Source organism: Vitis riparia, chromosome 15, assembly GCF_004353265.1.
Source record: "Vitis riparia cultivar Riparia Gloire de Montpellier isolate 1030 chromosome 15, EGFV_Vit.rip_1.0, whole genome shotgun sequence".
In the NCBI taxonomy this organism is placed as follows: domain Eukaryota; kingdom Viridiplantae; phylum Streptophyta; class Magnoliopsida; order Vitales; family Vitaceae; genus Vitis; species Vitis riparia.
Genome location: NC_048445.1, coordinates 19,896,124 through 19,907,170, shown reverse-complemented (window position 1 = coordinate 19,907,170; position 11,047 = coordinate 19,896,124). Strand labels below are relative to the sequence as shown.

The 11,047-nt window shown below is 37.2% G+C and overlaps 1 protein-coding gene across 1 annotated transcript; it reads right to left on the bottom strand.

The window, feature by feature from the left end:
• Positions 1-1,602: 1,602 nt before the first annotated feature.
• LOC117932057 lies at positions 1,603-2,628 on the bottom strand. Its single transcript, XM_034853098.1, has one exon. It carries the CDS (start codon positions 2,626-2,628, stop codon positions 1,603-1,605), a length of 1,026 nt encoding a protein of 341 aa, XP_034708989.1.
• Between the last annotated feature and the right edge of the window lie 8,419 nt (positions 2,629-11,047).

Below are 11,047 nucleotides of genomic sequence, written 5' to 3'. Positions count from 1 at the left end.
CATACTCGCTCAAATATATGGCCAATTGCAGCATCATTCCGGACAGATTCGACTTATGCAGTATGTTTCGGAGGGGCTGGTCGGTAAGCACGACTACTAGGTAAGCTTGGAAATATGGGCGGAGCTTCATAAGGCTAAGGCAATTTGTTCTATCTTTGAATATCTTGTTTCTGCATCAGCCATCACTCTGCTGATATAATAAACGAGCTTCTGTTTTTTGCGTGATAGACAACGAAACAAGACAATGCTAACCGCCCAATCAGATACCGCTAAATACATGTACAGTCACTCGCTAGGTTGAGGGCTGCTCAGGATGGGTGGTTGCGAAAGGTACTTTTTTATTTTCTTGAACACGCTTTGGAAGTTATCCATCCATCCAGTTGCGTCAATCTTCCTTAGTACCAGGAAGAAAGGACACAGTTTGTATGTGAATCAGGTTATGAATTGTCCTAATGCGACGAGCTTTCTGGTGAGGCGTTGCAATTCCTTTTTGTTACTAGGGGCAGGTCCCTCCATAACCGCCTTAATTTGATCTAGGTTGACTTCTATTCTTCTTTGGGTGACCATGAATCCTAGGAATTTTACTGCGCTTACGTCGAAGGCGCATTTGGACGGGTTAAGCTTCATGCCGTATCTCCTAAGCAAGTGGAAGACTTCTTGTAGGTGGTGGCTATGCTCTTCTCTAGTTTTGCTTTTGACTACTATGTCATCAATGTACACTTCCACCGTGCGACCAATTAAGGGCTTAAAGATCTTTGTCATCAGTCTTTGGTTGGTGGTGCCAACGTTTTTTAGTCTGAATGGCATGTCCTTGTAATAATAAAGTCCACGTGGCATTATAAAGGAAATTTTTTCTTCGTCCGCGGGGGCCATGGGGATCTGATAGTATCTGGAAAAGATGTTTAGAAAGGAGAGCATCGCCTGCTCAATAGTAGAGTCCACTATTTGGTCTATCCATGGCAATGATAAACTATCTTTTGGGCATGCATTGTTGAGGTTGGTGTAATCAACGCACACTCGCCATTTCCCTTCCTTTTTGGGGACTACCACCACATTTGCCAACCATTCCGGGTGCTCAACTTTCCTGATGAACCCGACGTCTATTAACTTATCCACCTCACCCTAAATGATTTTCTGTCTATTTGGATGAAATCGTCTAACCTTTTGCCGGACAGGTCTTGATGAGGGCAAGATGTTAAGTTGATGGGAGACAACCGATGGGTGGATCCCGGGCATATCGGAGTGGGTCCAAGCGAAAACGTCTTGGTTTTGTCGGAGCACCTCCTCGATGCTCTGGGTCTCACCGGGTTCCAAGAGGGAACTAATATAAGTGAGATGATCATTCTTCTTTAAGATTTGGATGGTTTACAAGGGATTTACCACCGCGGGATCTTTATCCGTCGGATACTATAATTGCTATTGGTCTAGTGCATTCGCTTACTCAAGGAGCGGCTCACGATCGTTGCTGGTCCCGACCTCTCGTGTTATTTGGTAGCAATGGCGGGCTACTAACTGGCTGCCATATAAATTAATTTGTCCGTCTTTGGTGAGGAAGCTCACCATCTGATGGTATGTGGAAGGGATGGCCTTCATGTAGTGTAACTAGGTGCGCCCCAAAATGGCGTTGAAGGGGGATAAATCTTCCACCACTGAGAATTGTATGTTGAGGATGACTGGGCTTGCTTGGACCAGTAACACAACGTCTTCAAGGGAGGTTGTTGCAGCTCTATTGAATCCTGACAAAATTCGCCCCGAGTTCTCCAAGATACAGGACATGAGTCCCATTTGTTTGATTACTGATACCTGCAAGAGGTCGACTGAGCTGCCCGGGTAGACCAAAATCAGCCTTACGTCGAAGTCTCCAATCCCAAGGGACAGGATAAGGGCGTCTCGGTGTGGTTGCAATATTCGTATGGGGTCTACTGGAGGAAAAATGATTGTCCCATCTATTGGGTGGGAGCTCCCGCTAGTTAATCCAGGCCGGATGGAGTTGATATGTTTGCGTACCGAAGCAGCCTGTAGGAGCCTTTGCCTCTTTCGCTTGGAATTGTACTCTTCGTCCAGGTGTCCACTATGAATGTAGTTAATTACAGCATTAGGGGTGATCGGAGCTGAGGGGGCTCCGAAGGCTTGACTCCGGGAAGTCTCTCCTCCTTTGGCTCTTGAGCGGATGTACTGCTTTAGGTGTCCTACTCTTATGAGCTTTTCCACTAAGTAATGGAGACTCATACACTGCTTCGTAGTATGTCCATGCTCTTTATGACAAGCATATTTCCTATTGTGATCTCTCTTGGTTGGGTCCGCTTTGAGGGGTTCGGGCCATCTAAAATTGGACAGCTCGTAGATCATTGCAAGAAGCTTCTCATATGACACGGTAAGGGGTGGAAGCGGTGGCGGCTCTGACTGACTTTGCTCACCTTGTCTGCAGTTGGGCGACCTCTGTTGGCTCGGAGGTTTGGAGTTTCTTGTCGCATCGTTCCTAGTCGGCTGTCCGGTAACCAGGATCTGTTGGGTAGCTGCACATACATCATCTTCCAGCATTGAATATTTGTTCGCCCACTTGAACAGTCGTCTATAGTCGTGGAGGGTTTTTTGGTGAGTGATTCGAAGAATGGTGTGCCCGGACATATACTCCGCTTAAAAATTTGGAGGACAACGTCCATGCTGTAGGATTCTACTTGTAGTACAACTTGTCCAAATCGTTTCACGAACTCCCTCAGGGATTCGTTTTCTTACATTTTTATGTTTTGCAGGGTGCAAATATTTTGTCTATGTTGCGTTGAGCACAAGTATTACCCCACAAAGGCTTCTGATAGATCTCAGAAGTTATCAACCGAATTCATAGGGAGTAGATGAAACCATGAGAGGGCTTGGCCTTGGAGGCTGGTTGGGAAGACCTTGCACAATAGGGCGTCGTTCCCAATGTCAAGAGTCATGAGTTGTCGGTAGTGCATGATATGATCAAACGGATCGCTAGACCCGTCATACGCGGAAAATTTTGGCACAAGAAACCCTCTTGGAGGTTCATAATTGATAATACAAGAGCTAAAAGGCGTGGAAAGCATATCGTCCAATCGCCTACTGATGGAACCCGGGGGGGCTCATTTGCCGAATTTCCTCCGATTTGTCATAATGCTTAGAGTGAGGGATTGCCTAGTGTGATGGGTGCGGCTGAAGGACCAGGATACATCTCCTGGGTCGCGACTGTATGTGGCCTACCCTTACCAGGTGCTTGTGGTCCCAACCTCGCACGCATTACGTCAGATAGCTGGGGTTTCTTGTCACGTTGTCTCTTTGATGAGACACGAGTGAAGTTCGAGCTTTCATCTTGCGGAGCGCGATACGTAGGTGAGGGTCATTCGCTAGGCCGCTCAATGTGCATATCAAGGGCGATCTCTGTGATTCTAGGATACGTAGCCTTCTGGTGATGTCCAGAGTTTGTCCTTTAGCCTCTTAGTCACTGGTAGCGAGGAGGTCCCGAGGATGAAACCTAGATTCTTAACATATCGTTTTCTTCCCAAAGCCTCCTTGTTTCCTGGAGCAGGGCCTGCACTTGCTGTTTGCTTTCTGGCTGTCGTCTTTCCATGCTTTCGCTCTAGTTAAAATTGCCCTCATCACCCATGGCTGATGAATGACTTCTAGAGGGTGTGGACATCTTCGCAAATGCCTCTTTCCCATAGATGGCGTCAATGTTGATGCGGGGATGTCCCAGAGGCATTGTAGCTCCCTAAAGTACTCGCCCCCTTAACTAAGAACGATGCTTCCTTCTATTTTTTTGCAAAAGATGTTCGTATAGGTGGTCTGGACACACCCTTGAAAGCTTTTGTTAGTTTGACGATCCCGCAAAATGGTTTTCTAGGGGCTTTCTAAGGAATGCTTACCTTCCTTTGACTGGATCGTCGGGGACCTTTTATAGTGTTAGAAGCCCTGTCATCTTGAAGATGGGAAGACTCTTTGACTTTCGCAGTCATGATGTGGCTTAGAGGGTGGCAAAGTCATCATTATCCTACAGGTGGTTGTCAGAGATTGTTGGGGGGATGACTTGTCGTCCCACTAGTCTTTTCACTCTACAGGCGGAGCAAGGCAGGTCATAACAGGTCGTCTGAAAAGGCTTGGGAATGTCCTATTGAGCATGCTTTTGGCGAAATGAGTAATGATTGCCCATGAAATATGGTCAGGGATCCTGTTTGGGACGACAACTATTGGGTCCGGACTGGATGTCCGGATTGAGGGTAGGACGTGCCATGTGTCCATCGGAGGAGTGACTTGTGAGGCCAGGGTGACTTGCCACATGTATGCTTAAGGGTGGTCCCTACAACTAGCACAGGTGATTTTGTTGCCCATATTAAATTCACAGTTCTATGAATGCCAAATGGGTCGAACAGGATCAAATCCCATTCTCTGCATGATGTGCAGCCTGCTAAGATAATTAACAATGACCCTCAAAGCAAGCCTTGATTGCCAGTCAGGTCAAAGACAAAGAAGAAATGTGGTGAGGAAAAGAAGAAAGGTTACTTGCATTATGACAATTATATTTACATCATCCTATGAGGAAGGAGGATGTGTATTCTGCATTGAAATGGACGTTCCTCTTTTTTTTTTTTTAGGTACTGATATGTCACTATTTAATACATTATTTCATGAGCATCATTATTAAATACCATGTTTTTGTAATGTTTTATAGTGACCTTGGTTAATGCTTTGTAAAAAACAATGCTAAATGCAAGCATGGTAAGCTTTCGGTATGTCTAATTTTTATTTATTATCAAATTTCAAATCTTCTTTCTTCTATGGTCTATGTGATAGGCAATTTGGGGAAAATAACTACCATGTTGATGGTGTCAGAGAAATGCCCAAAGTCCTTGGGAGAAGGTATAGTTGATAATGGTAATAAGATACTTTATAAGATGAATGTGACTACCATTATATTGAGGCAAGGGAGGGCTATGATACAATGCACTTTTGAGGAGTTGCTAAGAAATGGCATTTGGGCCTTGAATTGGTTATCCAAAAGGTCAAGGCTTAGGAACATCGGGAGCTTTTGTGAGCGAGAACATTAAGGCAAGTTCCAACCTCGTTCTCACTGCTTGAGAACTGTGCACATGATCCAAATCCAATCCCATAACACAACAGTTACAATTGTTGGAGCCAAATGCACTTCTGTATAACAGTTTTTCCTTCTTTATAGACATGTTGAGGTTTGTAGCAAAGAAATAATTTGATTTTGAACTAGAAAATGTTGGAAAGTATGTGTTGTCTTGTCTAATGCTTATGCCACTTTTGGATTGTGGGACCATGTTGCGGAGATTAGATGAGTGATGAGGGACTTAGGGATGAGAAAGGGGCCTAGATATAACAGGATTGAGGTTTAAAGGAAGGTGCACTTCTTCCTTATGGGGAATAAATCTCATAAACAGACTAAGCAGATATATCAGGTGATCAAAGAAGTGACTTGCATTGTGAAAGATGCTGTATTTCAGTTGCTTAATAGTCTAACAATTCTAGTTGGAATACTTTTTACCTTTCTTGCTTATGATGCCTTCAGTGCTTCGAATATCAGGCAAATGAGGGACTTGGCTTGAAGCATTCATACGCCTATGGCATGTATTTTTCTATGATATTTTTGCCACATATTTATGGTTATAGCATATTTTCTCTTTCTGTCAGCAACATTAAAATTGGTGTTTTACTTATAAAAAAACAAAAAAAAAAACATTAAAATTGGTGTTTAATATATCCAAGACTTGCACAAAATTTTCAATAAATGAAAAATATCACAATATGAGCCACTTTCTGGAAAAAGAATTAGCAACCACTTAAATCAAGAACAACTAAAATATAAAGTAACTTAAAACATTGAAAAAGAATATATTAGATAATGAAACTTAATTGAGAATGATTTTGGGTTTGGATAGGTGGAATTGGAACCTAATACAAACAGTTTGGGTTTGATTTGAGTTACTCAAACCTACCTATTTTCCTATACAACCAACTTGAACTCGTTTACATCAAGCAATTATACTTTGTTAAGTTAAATGTACATGGGTAGAAATTGAGGTTGGTTTAATCTATAGATTAATTCAAAAAAATTTTGGGCAACAAATAATGGTAATGACTGTCCCTCTCCAAGAACAACAATGACAGTCTCTCTCTATGAACGACACTGGGACTCTCTCTTGACAAATGAAAATGGCAATCTCTCTCGATGAAGGGTAATGACAACTTCGACAGAGGCCAAATGAAGTCTAAATGGAGATCAAGGCCATTGAAGATGGAGGAGGCAACGAATGTCGAGAGGGCTCGGCTGAAGTGAAATGGGGAGAGAAATATTTTTAGGGTAATGTTTGAGCCTGAAATGAAATGGTTGAGCAAGATGCAACGTGGATTTTCAGCCCCTATTTTCTATTTTTCATTTTTCACCCTCAACAAAGGGCATTTAGGAAAATATTAAAGGATAACATCCTTCTTCTCAATTTTCACACTTCCGATAGGTCTTGAACTTAAATGACTAGTTTATAAGGACTTAAGGCCAATTTTCAGGCCCAACGGGGTCCAATTACAATTTTCCTTTTTTTTTTTTTAAAAAAAAATATCAAGTCCATTTTTCTCTTGAAAAAAAAATCAAATTCACTTTCTTTATTTGTTTTTAATAAATTCTTTTAGCAACAATGTAAATAACTTCCTTGAAAGTTGTATACAAATAAATTTGAATCAAATCATTTGTTGAATATAAATTCTTTTTCTTTGTTCGTAAAAAAATGAATTGAAATTGTTAATTTGAAATTATTTTTAATAAACTCTATTGGAATTTCTTGAAATAGTTATTTTTGAAAATTTTATTTTAATTAATTAAAACAATTTGCATAATTCTCTTGTCATTTATCTTGTATATTCTTGTAATATTCTGTTATGATTATTTTCCTATATAATGATTTGTGTCATTAATTTTGATATTCATGATTAATTAATTAATTGTCACAATTTCTTCAATTCGTTTAGTAGAGACTGTATGTATATGAGTTTGGAGGGGTCCTACGACTTTTCACCGTACCTTTTCGATAGGTAATTTGACTCTTGAATCTAGACTCGGTTTTTATAAACATGTCTTTTCCAAATAAAGAGTTATATAAGGTTTTTATTTATTTATTTATTTATTTATTTATTTATTTATTTATTTATTTATTTTCTCTTTTAAAAATAACTAAAATAAGGGGTAACTCTAACTTTTTCAAAAAATCAAAATTTCACAAATAAAAAGTGAGTTTCACTATTTTGAGTAGGAATGCATGTGAAAAATATGGATCCACAAATAATAAATAATAAGAAAATATAAAGAATTATTTATTTAAAAAAACAAATAAATATATTAAAATGGTAAGTATTAGCAACATAAACATCATGATTTAAATAAAATCTGTATTTTTTTAAACCTTTAATATCCATAAAATTAAGTGAATTTAAATTTATTATTAAAAATATATTAATATAAAGAGTTATTCATTTAATGTAAACCTTTTTGTAGACCCCTTTTAAAGTGAGGGGGGCCGGGGAGAACTCCTTTTCATGGCATTTGTGGAAGGGGGTGGGACCTCTATGCACGAGACAAGCCGCACATGCAATTGGCCGAAGGCAAGGCTGCCCATGAAGGTGGTTAGAGTCTCCCATACTTGCTGATGAGGGAATAGGAGAGTGAGTTGGAAAGAGATTTTTTTTTTTTGAGGGGGGAGGGGGGGGGGGGGGTGGATTCTTTTTTTCTGGGGGAGTTTTTGCTGGAGAGAGTTTGGAGGGAGGTTACTAGAGAGGAAGATAGAGTTGCAGGGAGGGAAAGGAAACACTTTCAGGTATGATTTCGTGGACTTTTTATTTATTTATGCTATTGCATTTATTATTATTATTATTATTTTTGGTTATTGTTTGTTTGGCTTGGATATGAGATTTTTGCTGGAAGCTTTGCATTTGTTAGTGTTGTCCTCGGGTCTATTTTGATGCCACCATTTGGTTTTCAAGCTCAATGGTGCTTGTTTTGGATTGCTCGCTTTTTTTTTTTTTTATGCATCATTCTCTATCCCAGCTCCCTTTCTCTCACTCCTTGGAGCTTGTCACAACTAATGTATCTCTGGAGTTTTTCGTTTTGGGCTGTCTTGCTTGAGAAACTTCAAGATGCTCCCATATTCGAGGACCATATATGTATGTAGCCTTTCATCTTGAAGGTCTCTCTCTATCTCTCTTTCTACACCACATGCCTTTCAAACCCACCAATCACATAACATTTGAGACTCCAATTTTTCAAATGAATTTCAAAAACCCGATTTTCTCTCAAATAGCTTTAATTCCATTCTAGTCTTCAAACAATCTTCTGCTCCTCTTGATTTTAATAAGCATGAACGAATTTTCCGTAATTCCGAATAATGGAATTTATGGGATTAATTCATGTAAAATAAACGGGTTTTGGTGCGGGCCCAACATAAGTGAATTTATAATTGATTGATTGTTTGATTAATTTAATTGACATGCATGATTGATGTTGTTCTGCTCTATGACATGCTCGAAATTATTTCTTAATTGTGCATTAACCTCACTTTTTGATAAGCTTATTGTGGCTCGTCGCCCAGGTACGTATCTATTCCCATTCTGGTCTTTCTATATACATGTTTTGATTCTCATATGTGCATGATAGTTCCGGGTATTCATTGTTTTCCTCATCAATTGCCACATCAGCTCCATTTTATTAGTAGAGACCCGTTTCTAGGGACTTAGAGGGGTGCTATGGTCTTTGCCGTACCTTCCCAACAAGTAACCTGACCCCCGATCCCGATCCGGTTTTTCACAGACCACTTTTTCCAAAAATAAGGAGTCACACTTAGGGTTTTTCTTTCTTATTTTGTTTACCCTTTAAAAATAAAACAAAAATAAGTGGCGACTCTAAGTCATTTTCTTAATAAATAAAAATCATAATTTTTCAAAATAAAAAGCGAGTTTCGCCATTGAGTGGGAAACCCATGAGCCGAAATGTGGGGTCTACACTTTTATTTAAAATTTTCTTCTATTATATTTTATAAAACTTATAGTTTACTAGCTCACAAGCATGGCATGTGGTTTCTAACTAGTTTCAATAAGAAGTATTAGAAAATTATTTTACAAAAGTTAAAAAATATTTATCCTTTAAAGGCCCAAAAAAATTCATTTTTAACAAAGTTCTACAAGACCTTTTTTAATAAATCCAGAAAATGGCTATTAGTAAAATAATCCAGAAAATTTATTTTTAATAAATCCAGAAAATTTCTTTAAAACTGTTGTTAATGAAAGATTGGAAAATTATTTTTGATTAAAACTGTCCAAAAAATAATTTTTTAATAAAAGAAAGTAGCCAATTTTTTTTATTTTTAAAAAATAAAAGGTCAGAAAATCATTTTTATTAAACAAAATAGTTTAGATATTAATTAAAAAAAATCCAAAATTTTTTTTATTTTCTATTTTAAAGTCCCAAAAAGTCATTTTTTTTAAAAAAAAATTTGAAATCATTTTTTATATTAATACAAATAAATTCATTTGGAAAAATATTTTTAGATATAAAAATATTAATTTAATTTTATCATATAAAATATTAAAAATTAATCTCATCCTAATTATCAAATTAGAAAAATAAACCAAACGTGTTTGTAACCCAAACACATGTAAAACATTTTATTGGACCAAAAAATAAAATAAAATATGTCAAATTATGCAATAATAGACATAGTAGTAAGCTCAACAGTTTCTCAACATCCAAACAAGAGAATTACCATTAGATAGTTTTCTAAAAATATTTTATAAATTTTTGTATTGTATATAAGTATGTTGTAATTTTATGAAGAATAAGTTGAGAAAATTGTATTTCATATTTCAATTCTTGAACATAAATTTGTTCTTAAAAACAATTAATTTTTTTTTTTTAAGAACTATAGAATAGAGTTAGTTGACTTGTCTTTTTAGATGTGATATATGTTATTGGAACTCGGGGAACTTCCTTGGTAGCCTTTTATTATTATTTTTTTTTCATGTGTTTGTACAAATCGCAATGGAGAAATCGTTAGGTAGAGGCTAGTATTTAGGGAATGATGAAATAATTCTTATCCATTTCGAATATGCTACCACCCCAGACAAGGGTCCTAATGCCCATATTGATGTTTAGTATTATGACCAATGCTACAATTTATTGCCATTATTTAGGCCATCTAAAACATACTCATGATTTTTTATTTAAAAATCAATAAAAGAAATTGAACCTAAACCCTATGTTATTTTATTTTATTTTTTGACTATAAAATTACATGTTAATTTGCTACCACGAGTTCTTCATCTCTATGAGTTCTTCATTTTGAAATATTTATTGATATTATGATATTAATTCATAATATCATCCTACTCTTTACTTATACACTTATTTGCTTATAAATTGCTTTCATTTGAGTTGAACTTGGTATTTAGACATGAAACTTTGTTACATTCCAATATTTATTTGGTTTATTCTTGTTTTTTATGAATCATTGATTGTAAAGTATTATTTTTTACTTAAACAAATATTATTTTTTATATAATAGTCATTTTTTATTGTCTATATGAAGGCAATTATGACTGATTCCATGGTATATGTTAGTGGAATGAAACAATTTTTAGGACAAAAATGGATTTGAGATATATTGGAAACAATATAGAGATTGAGCCTATAGATGTGCCCATTCATATGACCTTTGTGGTGTTGTTGAACATGATATATGATATCATTGGTGTTGACAGATGCTATCAGTTGGTCTTGAAATGTCGACATCCAATTTAAACTAACAAATTTCAACCATTAGTGGTCGGAAATGGTCAGACAGTTGCACAAATGCTAGCGGTGCCGTCGAAGTATGGAATGTCTTCAGTTCTTATTCATCGATCAAGCTCCCAATCACTATCATTCGAGTACTGAAATGGACCATTTTACACGGTTGTCAACATGTGATACTAATGTTGATGATGAAAATGAAAGAGATGAGGAAGATGATAGAAATGATGCAATCAATAC

Excerpts from the sequence above, each read along its gene's own strand:
- LOC117932057 (XM_034853098.1), bottom strand. The coding sequence starts at position 2,628 with ATGTCCGGGCACACCATTCTTCGAATCACTCACCAAAAAACCCTCCAC.